Source organism: Fusarium fujikuroi, chromosome FFUJ_chr10 (assembly GCF_900079805.1).
Source record: "Fusarium fujikuroi IMI 58289 draft genome, chromosome FFUJ_chr10".
NCBI classification, from domain to species: domain Eukaryota; kingdom Fungi; phylum Ascomycota; class Sordariomycetes; order Hypocreales; family Nectriaceae; genus Fusarium; species Fusarium fujikuroi.
In genome coordinates, this window is record NC_036631.1 from 176,445 (window position 1) to 192,204 (window position 15,760).

At 46.8% G+C, this 15,760-nt stretch overlaps 9 protein-coding genes; 4 read left to right on the top strand and 5 right to left on the bottom strand.

Moving 5' to 3' along the window:
- Window positions 1-301: 301 nt before the first annotated feature.
- Window positions 302-676, bottom strand: FFUJ_10279 (uncharacterized protein; the record flags this gene model as incomplete). Its single annotated transcript, XM_023569044.1, has 1 exon — window positions 302-676. The coding sequence occupies one exon, from the start codon at window positions 674-676 to the stop codon at window positions 302-304; it is 375 nt and encodes a 124-aa protein (XP_023436314.1).
- A 790-nt stretch (window positions 677-1,466) lies between these two features.
- On the bottom strand, window positions 1,467-2,492 carry FFUJ_10280 (uncharacterized protein; the record flags this gene model as incomplete). XM_023569045.1 has 2 exons in its annotated part: window positions 1,467-1,943; window positions 1,995-2,492. 2 exons carry the CDS (start codon window positions 2,490-2,492, stop codon window positions 1,467-1,469), a joined length of 975 nt encoding a protein of 324 aa, XP_023436315.1.
- A 329-nt stretch (window positions 2,493-2,821) lies between these two features.
- On the bottom strand, window positions 2,822-4,426 carry FFUJ_10281 (related to ankyrin; the record flags this gene model as incomplete). Its single annotated transcript, XM_023569046.1, has 1 exon — window positions 2,822-4,426. One exon carries the CDS (start codon window positions 4,424-4,426, stop codon window positions 2,822-2,824), a length of 1,605 nt encoding a protein of 534 aa, XP_023436316.1.
- A 612-nt stretch (window positions 4,427-5,038) lies between these two features.
- FFUJ_10282 (uncharacterized protein) lies at window positions 5,039-5,782 on the top strand (the record flags this gene model as incomplete). The annotated part of the gene is made up of 1 exon (XM_023569047.1): window positions 5,039-5,782. The coding sequence occupies one exon, from the start codon at window positions 5,039-5,041 to the stop codon at window positions 5,780-5,782; it is 744 nt and encodes a 247-aa protein (XP_023436317.1).
- Window positions 5,783-6,683: 901 nt separating this feature from the next.
- On the top strand, window positions 6,684-8,198 carry FFUJ_10283 (related to ankyrin; the record flags this gene model as incomplete). XM_023569048.1 has 2 exons in its annotated part: window positions 6,684-7,588; window positions 7,646-8,198. The coding sequence occupies 2 exons, from the start codon at window positions 6,684-6,686 to the stop codon at window positions 8,196-8,198; spliced, it is 1,458 nt and encodes a 485-aa protein (XP_023436318.1).
- A 358-nt stretch (window positions 8,199-8,556) lies between these two features.
- On the top strand, window positions 8,557-9,270 carry FFUJ_10284 (uncharacterized protein; the record flags this gene model as incomplete). The annotated part of the gene is made up of 1 exon (XM_023569049.1): window positions 8,557-9,270. The coding sequence occupies one exon, from the start codon at window positions 8,557-8,559 to the stop codon at window positions 9,268-9,270; it is 714 nt and encodes a 237-aa protein (XP_023436319.1).
- Window positions 9,271-10,058: 788 nt separating this feature from the next.
- On the bottom strand, window positions 10,059-11,741 carry FFUJ_10285 (related to ankyrin; the record flags this gene model as incomplete). The annotated part of the gene is made up of 1 exon (XM_023569050.1): window positions 10,059-11,741. One exon carries the CDS (start codon window positions 11,739-11,741, stop codon window positions 10,059-10,061), a length of 1,683 nt encoding a protein of 560 aa, XP_023436320.1.
- Window positions 11,742-12,207: 466 nt separating this feature from the next.
- FFUJ_10286 (uncharacterized protein) lies at window positions 12,208-13,005 on the top strand (the record flags this gene model as incomplete). The annotated part of the gene is made up of 1 exon (XM_023569051.1): window positions 12,208-13,005. One exon carries the CDS (start codon window positions 12,208-12,210, stop codon window positions 13,003-13,005), a length of 798 nt encoding a protein of 265 aa, XP_023436321.1.
- A 629-nt stretch (window positions 13,006-13,634) lies between these two features.
- FFUJ_10287 (uncharacterized protein) lies at window positions 13,635-15,745 on the bottom strand (the record flags this gene model as incomplete). XM_023569053.1 has 2 exons in its annotated part: window positions 13,635-15,488; window positions 15,539-15,745. 2 exons carry the CDS (start codon window positions 15,743-15,745, stop codon window positions 13,635-13,637), a joined length of 2,061 nt encoding a protein of 686 aa, XP_023436322.1.
- Between the last annotated feature and the right edge of the window lie 15 nt (window positions 15,746-15,760).

Here is a 15,760-nt window from a genome sequence, read left to right on the forward strand (position 1 = left end):
TATTAATAACAAGTAGCTAAAGATATATATTAGTAAAGTTTTTAATCTTACAGAACGTAAAATTAGCTATGTCTTATATAAATGTATTTTATTGCGTTTGATAACTATTACTAAATACAACCCTATGCAGACCCGGCTCCTTCTATATCTTATAATATAACTCACTACTGCTTCCTCCCTAGACATAGCCAACTAGGGTACTGTGAAAACTGGTTAACAGAAGAAAAACACAAACCTAACCGGCCAAAGGTCCAGCAGCAACCCACTCCACGATTCTTAACCCCCAAACCTATTCATCAATCTACTCGCAAAAGGGAAATTGGCCAACGATGAAGCTCTTAACAGGCTTCTTGAAGTCTCCAAAGAAAGGAGTGTCAACGCAGACGTCATTTCGTGTAATCTCTCTGCCGTCGCCACTGCAGTCGGGAGAACTATAAGTCTTGACAACCCACCCGCATGTGACCGGGCCTAGGTTCTTGACGTCGACTCTGATGCCGAGAACATCGGGATAGTTGGCAAGACTGGTGCATTTTGGCAACCTATCATCTCGCCACTGGCCAAGCAGCTTATCGCAGTTTCGGTCGGTATATGCGTAGACACCCCACTGTCCGTACTCTTTAGCAAGAGATACGCCACTGAGAGATAGGACAATGAGCGCGGACGAATGGACCTTCATGTTTGTTGGATTTTGGTGTATTTTGATATATGTGAAATGCTTTAGGGGTAGATAGAGAAGTTGAGGTGTTGATGAAAATGCTGAGGCAGAATGAATGTTTGTGTTTTTGAATAAGTAGGTACTGCTGGAAACTGTATATTTATACTTATCATTAAGGATGATCACTACCCTCTTCGCATTGACTTGCACACAATAGAGTAGTAAGGTCATGGTCTTAAGCGAGACGCTCGGTTGCTGATCTGAGCATCTGCAGGATCAAGGAAGATACGCGCTGAGCAATAGGCATTATATTAAATATCCACTTTAAGATCAACTCAACTTAATAAAGCCTGCTCAAATTATCTGGCACATTACGCAGACTCCGACCGTACTCGCGTATGTGGAACGCTTGACCTTAATCCCCGGTTATCGAGCAAATAAAAAAGTTTATTGAAGAAAAGAACCGAATTAAGCTGAAGCTTTACGCCACATCGCATTCGACATGTTAATCGAGGGGCTCAGGTAGAGGTAGTCCTCTACATCCAAATATGCCAAAGCTCCAGAGAGTAACACTAATAAATCAAGAGTATGTTCCTTGTAATCCACAATAAAGCTCCTCGCATTTAACATGCTAAACCCAGCGAGGTTGACCGCCCAGCTCGACTCGGTGATGGTAAAGTGGAAGTCCGCCATTTCTCGGCCATGGCATCTCTTCGGTCCAATAGGCCATTATGTACGCATTGGCTGTTAATGCATATCTTGTGGACATGACGGCTCGTACATAAAGCTGTTCGTCATCCCAGTTCGGTTTCTATTGCCTGAGGATGTCGCAGAGCCTGTTATGCTCACGAAGTAGTACTGTGTGGATACCAAGAAGTAGCCAGTCCTCGTTGGTACGGGGATCACCTCCAGCAAATAGCTCTTCCGGCTTCACACCAGGACGCGTGTTGGTCGGTACACCCACAGTGTTGGAGGGGAGGTTAGAGGCGCTTGCCCTGTTGCCAGGCGGCTGGGCCTCTTGTGTGAGAAGCTTGGCATCAACTTTTGATCGCAATCGGTGCGCTACATCAGCATTACTGCCATACAGCGATGATATGTCGAGCCACGTTGTTGCCATGTTTATGTTTTCACGAGGGTTGCTTCTGGACGTGCCCGTTCCAGGCATGGCACCTGTTCTTGGCACTCTAATTGTGGTATTCAGGGGAAATATCTCTTCATCCTCTGGCATAGAGACTTCAATAAACTCGTCGGTAGAGTCTTGACTATATGTAACGTCATGCATAATGAACTGGACATGTCAGAACCGAGAGTTGAAGGGTCATAGATCAAAGACCCTCACCTCGATGAGCCCCAGAAGGAGAGGCGTATGGTCGTAGTAAATCTTCTTTTTCCTCTTGAAGAATGCATTACTCACGGTCCGAGGGTTTGGTCCCTCTCGTGGCTTGGATATGCCGTCGGCATACGTGTATTGTTGATAGTCGCGTGGTCTGGCCGATCCAACTGAGCCTTCACCCGATTCACCTTTTTTCAGCCAATTACAGTGCCCTTCGTATGTTCGAAACCACCAAGTCCATTTATTCCCAAGGCATTCCGGTTCTAGTTCATAGTTCAGGTTTCTGAAAAGCAGGTTTGCCTCAATCTTTGGATCGTTATTTGGACCTTCGTCTGGGATTTGCGGGCCGATGACTGGTCGTTGTGGCGTGGCAATCTCGGTAGATAGATCTTCGATCCTGCTAACATTGCCTAAGATGGTTCCGTTTTCGAAAACGTTGTGTAACTCGTGATTGTCATCCTTATCTACAAGTTTCCCGAGACGGATTTGTGACAAAACCAGCATTATGAGAGCCGTTGTAGCGACTGTATGGCCACAGCTCCGCACTCGCCAAAGTTGCAGCCCTACCAAGGACTACCAGGAAATAATATCGCATTCGGTTACAATGTTGCACTTGGTAGGCGAGGGAGTAACTGGGATAAGATGAGGGGTAGGAAGGCTTCATACCCTATAGCGAGAAGCTGAACTTGAGTTAAGGCCCTAACATCACTACTTCGATTTGAGCGGGTTACTCCATTGATAACAAGGTTCCGAAGATAAAGCGTAATTTTCCAAGTTTTATTCATGATAACATTCGGGATTAACAGGTGTGGTCTTGCCAAATTTCGTTCATGTCATTTGTCTATCAAACGGTCCCTGTGTTCATTTTTCCTCCAAATACTCCTCCGCTCTTTGCAGATTTCCCGTGGAGTCTTTCCATTAATTTCCGTAGACTCCATCAGATCACTTCCTCCGGCGTTTGTTAGAGTTGCAAAAACCAGATTTTGCATCTTAACTTTGTCTGCCAGGCCCGGTGTAAATACGTCGCCGGAAGCGGCTATATGGACAGGTGTCTCATTTTTGGAATTACGGATAGTAGCATCTGCGCCCTGTTTTATAAGGAAAGCAATTGCGCCATGATCATCCAATCTTCGAGCTGCAATATGTAGAGGGGTGTTCCTGCCATAATCACTATCGCTGATCTTTGCGCCATGGGCAAGCAGGAGAGATATGATCTGCTGATTGACTGTCTCTTCTGCACTGGCGAGCACATTGTGTAGCGGCGTCTCTCCCCGATTATTACGTATACTTGCGTCTCCACCCTTGTCGCAAATCATGTCAAAAATTGGCATAAAGACCTCTCCATTTCCACCGAAGTATTGAGAGGCATAGTGTAAGGCTGTGTTCCCTTCAGAGTCTTGAATATTAACTATCCCAGGACACAAATCCAAAATAAGATCGATGGTTGCTTTGATATTCTGTGCACTTTCGTGTGGATTGGGGTTAAACAGGTTATTCCGTGTAGCCCAGTGAAGAGGTGTACTCCCTCGACTATCACAAGAGGACACCATTTGCGGGGCGCTGATTGCGTTCCCACGATGGGCAAGTAGAGTTTTCAGAGTAGGATAATTGCCCCGAAAAGAAGCCATGTGAATTGCAGTGACGTTGTCAACGATATAATCTTGCTCGTCATACAGTCGTAGTTGAAGGGAGTCTTTTGTGAACCGGGCATGGACATCTGCGCCACCGTTAACGAGCCTCTCGATAATCTTAGCGCTTGCCCATTCGGATGCCATTGAAATGACCGTTTCAGGTTTCCATGATGAGTCTTCGTGAACCCGTGCAACCACGTCAGTCGGACAGGCACCCCAATCCAGCAACAGATTTATCACAGCCTCGCTCTTGTCAACAGAGGGCTGCCAATCGAACGCCTCGGCGTATCTCGTAGAATATAAATCCAAGGCTGCCGCAATAGCATTGCAGCCTGTATAATCTCGCTCGTGAATATCAGCATATAGTGGCTGGTTTTGGAGTAAAAACTCTACTATTTCCAGATAGCCGCGTCTAGCAGCTTCGTTGAGCAGGGTGAAACCGCGTTTTCGAAAAGTGATTCTTTGAATTGGTCCCATAACTCTTTCGTAGTAAGAGAGTAGTGTCCTGAGTGCACCAAGGCTTCCGTGAGATACAGCTGTGTAGAAGAAGGAGTAATAGAGAGGGAGATTCTCTCTCTCCTCGATAACCAAAGGCGCAATATCGAGATACTGCTCCAGAGTCGTCACATCATCCCGATGGATGATCGCAAGAAAGAGATCGAATTCATCTGTTTCACACAGAACAGATCCATTGCCATCAATCATGGTCATTGGTGTGTATGGAGGTTCGTCATCATTGTGATGCTCTTTTGGACCTCGAATGAAGTTGCCGTAGGGCAATTCATCTTTGAGCAGACTGGGCGGCATTATGCTTAAGTGTTCAAGTGATCGAACAGAAGTTGAGCATTTTCATAAGCGCAAGCACTGAACAGTGAATACTTATAACCAGGTCCCTTCGCTGTTGCATATGAGTCATCGGCATGTTTTTAAGTGGAGCTGGTAAATAGCAAGCAAGAAAAGGGCACCTGTTGATTTGGTTATATATAGCAGTTGCCTGGATGTCTAGCTTTTTGTATATGACTTTAAATACGTGGTCGGTAAACGGCACAGACCAAGAGTTCTCTAGGTTGTCTTTAATTGTGACTTCGTTATGTCTCTTGTCCTTATACAACTCCACATTCGTCTACGTCGGGGAATTTATACTCCGAATCAACAGCGCCGTGCTATCTCAACGTGACTTGCCTTATCACCTTATCAAAAACACGACAACCAACATGATTTTGTTCTCGCTTTAATCATATTATTCCAGTCAATTCAAGCTTCTTTTAAAAACTTCTTCTCAAGCTCACATACGTGCAGTTACCTTATCTTCAACACTCGTGAATCAACAACTTTGATATCCACCTCATAAAGCACAACCTTCAGCAGACATATCCATCACAACCAAGCTCCATCAAGATGTCCGACATTATCGAAAATATGATACGTCAGGTTCGGCAGATACCACGCGGGACTAAGCTTGAACCGGGCAGAAGGCAGAACCCCGACAATTTCCACCACTACCGCAAATGGGGTTTCACCATCTACCGTACCTACTATGGCAAAGAGTCTGATGAGCATTGGCAAGCTCTCCTATACTCGTTGAGGCATCAGACTAAACTGGCATTTGGAGCGTTTGAGGAAGAGGATGAAACAAACCAAGATGATATGCGACAAGTTCAGGAACTATTTTATCTGGATGTCCGTGATGATCCCTCTCTGCTGGGCGGACTTGATGTTCGAGGGCTTCGTGAGTTCTGCAATACCGAAAAGTTCAAAGAGACCAAGGCCACAAGGGAAGGTAATCTCGAGTACTGCGTGAGCACAAGGCCCCACGAGAGTCGAGCTATGGCAGATTATATGTTCAATTTTGTTTTGCTCGCCGATGGAGCTGTTCTGAAGGATATAAAAAACGGCGAATACGTCGTCAAGGCCATCTCGTTGTCCTGGGATGGCTATTCGGGATGGGGATGGATAAGAATCCCAACAGGCTATCTCTTGGAGTTGTGGATATTTCTGATGTGGAATAAACATCGTACCGAGTTTTGTCTTCGCTGCGACGGACCTGAAGCATATCTCGAGGAAAGTATTTGGCCTGGGGACATGGCACTTTTTGATACGGGAAGATGTTCAGAAGTTCGCGACTGGCCTTATTATAGCAACCAAAAGGATGATATGTGGTAAGGAAGAATGAAGAGCATGGCCCAAAGGTGTCAATCAAGATACAAGAACACTCAGTCCATCTCGGAGCGAGGATATTTAACGAACATACATAATGCTTGATCTGGTTATGTCAACACAGCCAGATCCCGATTATGTCCATCTAGTTATCTCATCTCCGCCTTTACTTCAATAACCGAACTGCTCATATCAGGTAACCCATTGGCAGGTACTCAAAGTGCGGATATGCAACAAGGGAGTAAAGTCAACCTGGAAATTGATCATGTAGATAAGCCAGCTGACTAGTTATATCAAATACATCGTATTTTGGATAAATGCGACATTTTTAACCGTTTCCAATTGCCTAGACAACGAGAAAGAAAATAAACCAAGTTTGTAGGTTTTTTGTGCAATGATCATGCAATGACTGTAGCGCCTCGGCCTCGGTTTTATGGTTGACCTATCTACGATTAACCGTGCTCCATTTATATACGTAATTTGAGCTCGGACTGTGACTCCTCGCCGGACCTGACCAGCTTCCCTGCATTGACTGTGATCCACTTCTCCTAGCTCGAATGTCAACCGAGTTTTACATAAGTATATCCAACGATTAACAGAGAATCTTGTAGTCCTTTATCAGCCCCTTTTCTTCTCCTTCAACCCATCAATTCATCTATCTACAAGTATGGCTTCCTCTGCCGACACAAAAGATGAGTCGCCTTATTATCGTTTCACTAAAAACCCAAACGCCGAGTGTGAAAGTCAAGGGCGTGAGGCAGATTGTCCGGTCCCTATGATGATGCTTCATACAGACGGTTCAATCTTATATGAGAATGTACATTTTGACCTTCTGTACACGATAATTGCGGAGAATGATACGAATACTCTTCAAAAATATCTCGTGATTGCACCTTGAGCTGTCTCCATGGAGACGGTTTTCACGAACGATCTCTGGGCCGTCCCAGACAGATATCTGTTTACAGACTACGCCTCTGACGTTGTACTGGACATGGACCCCTGCATGTGGGCAACCTGTAAGGGAAGTCTTGGTGTTTTTAAAATCCTTCTGAATCACTGTACGAAGGGCAAGGATTCCGATATGGAAATCAGAGGAATCGATTCTGGAGGACTTCTATTATTGAACGAAGCCGCCCGACATGGCCACGTCGACATAGTCCGATTCCTACTCAATAACCAGCCACGATACTCCAGAATCGACGAGCGCGACGCAAACGACTGTACTGCATTATTATCGGCTGCTGCGGCCCGTTATATCGATCGATCTACTTCTTTACGAGAGGAATTAGAAGCGATCATAAGTTTACTGTTGGACCAAGGTGCCTCTGCGTCTGATGTGTCATATTGGGATGAAGAACTACGCAACACAGTCCTGACTTCGGCTGCAGAGTGGGCAGGTTCGCAATTGATCAAGAGACTCATCGACGACGGTGCAGATATATATACCAAGGTGGTAAGAGGTCGATGGGAAGATAAGCTCTGGAATCTACCTGAAGGTTCTTTTGAAGTTAATGCACTTTATGTTGCCTGCACTCACGCAAACTTCGAAGCGGTGAAGTCTCTTATTGATTGTCGGGGCGCTGAGGTGGAAATGCTAGATGTCATATGGCAGCGAGACACTCTAGGGAGCCTTCCTCTTCATTGGGTGACTCAAACTTGCTTGCCAAAAGAGAGTTTTGGATACTCAAAAGAGGCTGTCTATGATAAAGCGCGGAGCATTACGGATATTATTGAACTGCTCTTGGACCTGGACCCAACCATTATAAATGTTTCCGATAAAGATGGAAATACACCCTTACACTATGCCACCCGGTCACCGAGTCGATACGATAAGATGTAGACCCCTATTATTCAGCTCCTTTGCGCCAGGGGCGCCGATGCCAGCATACAGAACACAGAAAGTCAGAAGCCTCTGCATACTCTATTCCGTCTTGAGGATGGCGATGAATATAGAGACTATATTTGCAAAAAGAGTTCAGTCGACCCAGTTACGGTTTTAACTTTGCTCGCCCATGGTGCATCCCCAGCCGACATCGATATGGCCGGTGATACGCCGTTGCATATTGCAGCAGCAAACCTGGAATGGGCCGATGTCGTGTCACTTCTTCTTGTGCACGGCGCTGACCCAGCCTTACCGAATTTGAAGGGGCAGACAGCCCTTCACCGAGCTGCTGGTGGTACGTACTTGGGACGTAACAAGGATTACCAAGCGCCGGAAAGAATCAGGGCGCAGGAGGATGTGTTTTCAAGACTGGTGAAGGCTGGAGGGGTGGAGCTGATGGACTTGACGGACGCGGAGGGAATGAAACCTGGAGAGATATCTAATAGAACGAGGAAGGCATGGAAAGAGCTCGATGGCCCCCCGAAGCAAACTGGCAACGGAAGTGGCCGAGAAAGAGGACCAAGGATGCACAAGATTTAGATCACTAAGATAGATTAGACTCCGTATTAAATTCTTGGGCTACGGACTATGGATTCAGAAAAAGGCAGAGGTTTATAATAGTTAGCTTTCCTATTATTTCCTAACAAAGTACCGATGTTGTTCGTTTTGAGAAAGCATTGACCGAGTGTTAGACGCCTCAGGTCTGAAGTGAGCAACAAGCGGATAAACACTGTTCCGTGAATAATTCGTCGAATGGCTATAAGTTGTTGGTCCATGGGAAAGGCCAACTCACCCTCTTTTATGACTGAGGCATTATCGGCTGAACTTGGAACAATCTCTCCTTTCCTTCGCTGGTTCCTAAAACTACCGATTCTTGGTCAGCCAAACCGTCGCAAAGATGATTGAAGATATGGTCGAGATGATTTCTAAATGGTATCCGCCATTACCGCCAGCCATGCAACAGATAGAGAGCAAGGATCCCGACATTCTTCGATATTACCAGGAATGGGGTTTCGACATCTATCGCACATACTACGGCCCAGGCTCCGACGAGGCTTGGAACACGCTTCTATATGCACTGAAACACCAGACGAGATTGGCATTCGGACTCTACGGCGGTCGAGAAGATACAGATCAACGCCACGTCAATATACTCAAGAACCTGTTCTATCTCAATGCCCGGGCCGATAAATCTCTACTGGAAGGGCTTGATGTACAAGGCATTCGGAAATTCTGCCAGAACGAAAATACCGATAAAAATCGAGTCATGTCAGGTAGCACGCATCAGTATGTACTGCTTGCTGACGAATCAGTATTGAAAGATGTTTCTGAGCGCGAGTTTGTCGTGAAAGCGGTGTCTCTGGACTGGAAACTAGGGCACCCGGGCTGGGGATGGATGAGGATCCCAACAGGCTATCTGTTGGATCTATGGCAACTACTGATGCTGAACTCGATGCGAACTGAGTTTGCGATCGACTTTGACGGACCTGAAGAGGATCTTGGTCATTATGTCTGGCCTGGAGATATGGCTGTTAACAATACAGGGTCGTATTCAGAGATTCGCCGATTTGGGAAGCACTACCGTGGCCAATCCCCAGATTGTTCATTATAATAAGACAAAGAAGCCCAGAGGACACTGTTTTATTCCACAGTGTCTCTTAACTTAGACTTTGATACACAACTAAACTTGTACCCAGAACTAGGGGTGGTCTCCTATCTCCGTGTCCCTATCTACACTTGTCAGAATAAGATTATATGCCAGCTCCTCAGAAAGCGTACTCACAGCATCTCACTATTCATTACATGTATCTTCTATGCCCTTAAACAAGAAAGTCCGATCATCGAATTTTTCGGGCGTCGGGAAGTGTATCCTATGAAGTTCAGGCCAGAGCCAAGACAAGTTGTCACCGCTTACAGCGTTCTTCCAAACGACACTACTTACCGACTACTAGCTTGCTCGGATGTTATTTCTATATTGCCTAAGGCTAGCAGGGTTTCTCAGTTAGACTTTTTCAATGGCAATGTCGAGCTCAATGCCATTGTACAAGCTGTAGCTTGAACCGAAGCTACTGACAAATACACTGAGGCTGTATATGAGAACGTTGCTTAGGCTTAGGACCTCAACTTGTATGTCTCGAGAGCGACCAATCATAGGATGGCATTTTTTAGTCCCAGACTGTCACAAGGACCTCCGTAGGAAGCTGAAAATCATGTAAGTAGAACCCGGTGGTTGGTGTCAAATGTGCTGGCTTTGGGCATCGCAGTATGTTGATAGATGGGGACATTGGGCTATATTTCATATCTTCCTTCTTGGACCGATGCGCTATTACCTTTTCCCTGCTCCCTGCGTTATGTTCGAACAGCAAGCAGTTCTAGATCTGTCATTTGTCATTGTAATCTTCAGCGGCTCATAACAGACCTACGACCCCAATGCCTGTGATTTTTGTTTCCACGCGCACCCTCCAACCACTTCGCCCGTGAATCTTGATATATCTGTCGCGCTGATTGTCCACCTGTATTTTTGAGGTCCATTAATTCTGGTCCTCTGGCCTTCGCCAGTCTATCTATCATATCATCTTGTGCTCTCACTACCTCTGAGGCTTTGCTGCGTGACGCTCTTGGAGGACAACGAAATTGGGCAACCATATGAATAGGCGTCTCTTGTTTGGAGTTTTTCAGAGTGGGGTCAGCGCCATGCTGTAGCAAGACCGAGACAGCATCCCCAGAATTTGCATTGCAGCACGCAACATGCATTGGTGTGTTTCCGGTATTGTCAACAGCTGTAACCCTAGCGCCGTGAGCAAGCAAGGTAGATACGGCGTCGACAGGCATGTTGGAGCCATCACGGCGGAACAAGGTATGCAAGGGTGTCTCGCCTTTTTTATTGCATATACCAGCGTCGGCGCCCTTTTGACATAAAAGTTCAAATATGTTTGTATATAACTTGCCACTGCGGCCAAAATGTCCGGTCGCATAATGCAAGGGTGTATTTCCGTCTCCATCTTGAATATTCACAGTTGTCGCATTGATCTCCAGGAGTAATCTGATAACATTTGTGATATTGCGTGTCCTTTCCTGAAGTATTGATATCGGGATGTACTGAAGCTCATCTGGCAATTGGTTTCGTGTCGCCCAGTGGATGGGAAGACTTCCACGGCTGTCACGAGAGGATACCATATCAGCCCGGTCAGCACCTGGATAACCAAGAAGGCTCTGAACAGCTTCATAGTTGGCGCTGATGCAAGCAATACAAAATGCGTTGATATCGGAAATGTAGCCACGTTCATTCCAGAATCCCAGATCGAACGGGAATTTTGTTACCTTGGCTTGGATGTCAGCGCCACCTTTGATGAGTCGATTGATGAGCTTGGGGCTCGCCCACTGCACGGCTAAAGTCAGAACAGTATCAGGTGTCTCTTCCTTATCGTTCATCGGGAGGACAATATCAGAAGCGCTGGCGCCGTAGTCAAGGAGAAGATGCATGACTTTCTCGTTATTGTCGACGCAGACATCTTGCCAGTCGGCCGAGTCGGTGTACCTGACGGAATAGATGTTGGCAGCCGATCCTAGCGCAGTATAGCCTTTGCAATCACGCTCGTCGATCCCTGCATATAACGGCTGGCTGTCAAGTAAGAATTGAACGACCTCATTGTGTCCCCTTCTCGCAGCTTCATTCAGCAGCTGGTACCCTCGCGTTTTGAATCGGAGCTCATCGGTGGAGTCGTGATTTCTCTTGTAATGCTCTAAAAGAATCTGGAGGACGTCGAGATTTCCATTTTGGGTGGCGAGCAAGAAGTAATCATTGCCTTCATAGGGCGCCTCGTCTCTCTCAGGGCGCGCACTCATGCTGTCGACAGCCCAAGGCGCGACAGTCAAATATTGCTTCAGGGCAAGCGCATCGTTTCGGAGTACGATATGATAGAGAAGACGGAAGTCTTCAGTCTCGTTTAGAACAGAGCCGTCTCGATCAATCATTGTCATGGGCGTGCGAGACACTTCTCCAGTTCTATTATGGATGTCGGTTTGGTTTCGAACAAATTCTTGATAAGGTGATTCGGCGATGTGGGTGAGTGGAGAAGCCATTTTGTGAAGGGTTGACTGGGTTGGAGAATGAAGAGAGAGGGATTGTTTGGGATCTACGGCCTGCGTGGACTTGTGGATGGGTCTTTATAAAATTGTTTTGGCATTCTAGCTTCAATACGTGGAGTTCGTAGAGAGTAGACCAGTCACACCGTGCTATGGTAAGAGTCAGGGCCGAAGATTGAGCTACTACGTACGTGCATTCCCCATCTTGCACACATACAAATCCTGAAGGACCGCGCTCAAGACGCAACACCAACACAAACGCAGCAATGTAGCCAGAGACCCGAACAATTATTGCCTACCTTCGAGTTTCGGCTGTAAGCGACGTTTTCACGTGATGTGGGGCGCTGTTGTTCATAAAAGCGGCCGATTGTTCCCTTCTTCCTTTTTCACAACTTAGCAAGCATCACTGAACCCAAACAAAATAGACATCTCTCAAGTTACAGAACTATTATCATCTGTGATGATGGCAGAGCTTTCAGAAATCTTCAGCTTCCTGCGTCAGCCCTCGCGACAGTCTGGGACTATGAAACGCCGTCCCATTTACAAATTCCATCCAGAGAATTCCTGTTACAAAAACTGGGGATTCGCGATTTACCGTACATATTATGGCGCCGAATCTGACACGCCATGGAAGACTCTCCTGGAAGTCTTGAAACAGCAAACGTTACTGTCCGTTGGGTATTACGAAAATGAACATATTTGGAAGAGGGACTGGAAGTGGTACATGGGCCCTTGGAAAGACAAAGCCAAATATGTGGCCTCATTGGACACTTTCAAGAGCCTATTTAGACTTCTGCCCAAGGAAGATCCGTTGCTCTTGAAGGACCTCGATATCAAGGACCTAAGAGACATTTGCCAGAAAGAACATCCTGAAGCGGAGGAGAGGATGGCAGGGGCGTCATTCTGCTTCGTACTGGTTGCTGATAAAGCCGTACTTGACGGCATTGCACGAAACGAATTTTTAGTCAAAGCACTCGGCTACGACTGGGAAGGTCATATAGAAGATGGCGGTTGGGGTTGGGTCCGGCTGGAAACAGGTCGTTTGCTCGAGCTATGGGAAGCACTTCTGCTTTCACAGTTGATGGACAACAGCAAGTATTACTCGCTGGGATTCGAAGGCCCAGAGAGGGATTTGGAAACCTACCTCTGGGACGGAGACATATTTATCCCTCCGTTGTGCGATTGCTCCAAAGCTGAGATGGCGGATCCATTGACTGTGTCTGTGAGGCCTTGGTTCACATTTAATCATCAGCTTAGATAAAGATGCAATAGAGCTTTCTTACAAGATATTATATCCATATATAAATATGATATACATTCTCAACCTCGCTACATCACTTCTAATTACTTGCCCTGGTCATTGTGTGACTTTTAGCAATCGCCCTCTTTGACAGACCTATAGGGGTAGATATCGATACAAAGACCGCGAGTCAATAGGAAAATACAGTACCATTACTGTACCCATCTTGGACTTCTTTATTACCCTCCTAGAAAATAAAAAACATTGGCCCTTTTAAGGTGTAAAGGTCATCGGAAGTGGTGTATGAACCTGGGTATCCAAATAGTCTCGAGGATTCAATACTGGCATTCGTCTCTATGCAAAGTCAGGTTCTCTAAGCATGTTCTTCAGGGTTCTCGTTAGAGACAAGTCCCTCAAGTAGTCAGTACAACGACTAAAGAGAAGTAGATAAATTCTCTTGACTTCAAGAATAATCTATCCGTGCGGAACAGATCGCTTCCTCCGGGTTACGCCAGTCATCAGAAATGCTATACATATCACTGTTAGCTACGTGCTGACTGAGTAGGATAGAATAAATGACAGGCACATAAGATATGGTGGAACAGACAGATTAAATTATATTTCACATCTAGTGATCCATGTCTATCTGTCTACACACCAACGCAAACCCAATATTTAGCCCAAAGCGCTGTGCATTTAGTGCCGACGGCCGGATTCCACTTCGCCAACTGAGCCATAGTGATCTTATAGTACTTCTGAATCGAATCGCATGTCGTTGTGGAGGCCACCTCATGGAACTTCTTGCAATTACTTACCATCCCAGGCTGAATCGGCGAGGGCGTCTTCACCCCGTTGTCTGGCTTGGTAGGAGTGCCACCAATCACCCCCACGCAGACATTGTAGTCTGCCCATAGACCGGTGCATTTCGACCCAACTGCAGGATTCCACTTGACAAAATCCGCCAGAGAGATCTTGTAATACTTTTGAATGGAATCGCAGGTTGTGGTCTTCTGAACCATGTGAAACTTGTTACAGTTGCTCACCATGCCCGGCTGCACCGGTGGAGGCGTCTTGATACCATTGGCTGGCTTGGTCGTAGTAGCAGCCTTGGTAGTGGTCTTGGTGGGAGGCTTCCAGCCAATAGTTGCAACGCAAACCCAGTAGTTCGTTAGTAAAGACTTGCAGTCCTTGCCAACGGCGGGGTTCCACGAGAGGAATGTTGCAAAAGGGAGGTTGTAGTAGTTCTCGATCGAAGTGCAGGTTGTGGTTGACTTGATCTGGTGGAACTCCTCACAGTTCTTCACCATGCCATTCTGAATAGGCGACGGAGTTTGTATACCATTCGCAGGCTTGGTCGTGGTGGCTTTGGCGGTTGTTGTTGTCGACGGCTTGTACCCCTCGACGCTGACGCAAACCCAGTAATCGGCCCAGAGTCCACTGCAATCTTTGCCAACGGCCGGATTCCATGTCAAGAATAGTGAGAGCGGCAGCTTGTAGTAGTTCTCAATCGAGTAGCAAGTGGTAGTCTTGGTAACCTGGTGGAACTTATTGCAATTCTTCGCAATACCTTCTTGAAGAGGCGAAGGGGTCTCAACACCACCCGTTGCTGTTGGCTTGGGAGACGTGGCAGATGGCTTCGAGGTAGGAGTACCGGGAACACCGACACAGTAGTAGTAGCTCGCCCAGATACCGCTGCAATCCTTGCCGATGGCTGGATTCCATTTGAAGAAGGTGTTGAAGTCGAAGGTACCGTAGTTTGAGACGATCTTTGCACATGTCTCCCCCTTCGCAGCTTGATGGAATGAGTTGCAGCTCTCAATGAGTCCTTCTTGCGTGACGCTGGGTTTTGAAGGCCCAGCTGTCTTGCTGGGAGTTGCAGTCGTCTTCGTTGGGACACCGGTTGGTGTTCCAGGAACGCCGACGCAGTACCAGTACCCAGCCCAGATGCCACTGCAGTCTTTGTCAATGGCGGGATTCCATTTGAAGAAGCTATCAAAGTTAAAGGACTTGTGCTCTGCAATGATCCTAGCGCAAGTGTCTCCCTTCTTTGCTTGGTAGAAGGAGACGCAGTTGTCGATTAGGCCTTCCTGTGTAGGACTTGGTTTGGTTGCTCCGGTTGGTTTGATAGACGATACCGATGTTTGGGTAGCAGGAGCAGTAGGTGTTCCTGGGACACCTACACAGTACCAAGTATCGGCCCAAATACCACTGCAGTCCTTGTCCACGGCAGGATTCCATTTGAAGAACTCGGCAAACTCGAATGTCTTGTACTCAGCGATGATCTTCGCACAAGTGTCACCCTTCTTGGCCTTATAGAACGTAGTGCAGGTATCGATGAGGCCATCTTGGGTAGGGCTGGGTTTGGTGTCTTGCGTGGGTTCTGGGCTTGTGTCTTCTACACTTGTTACAGCAGGATTGTCCTCACGTGGAATTCCATGATTGACTTCGACACAATAGGAATGGCCTTCCTGAATGCCACTGCAGTCGCTCTTCACACTGGGGTTCTACGTCGTATTAGAGAAATCCCAGCTGCAACAACTCATCAATTACTCACGTATTCAACAAACTGCTTATGCTCCAGGCCATACAGGTCCTCAAAGTAAGCGCAGTTCTCAGACTTCTTTGTGACGATATCCCAATAAGTGCAATCAGAAGGAATACCGGGATCAAGAGTCCCGGTCTGCCGCTGAATTCTCCGCCCTCGAGCTGCGGCTACGCCAGCGGCGTGGAGGCCCTGAACAAGAAGAAGGGAGATGCGCATGGTACAGTGGGGCTG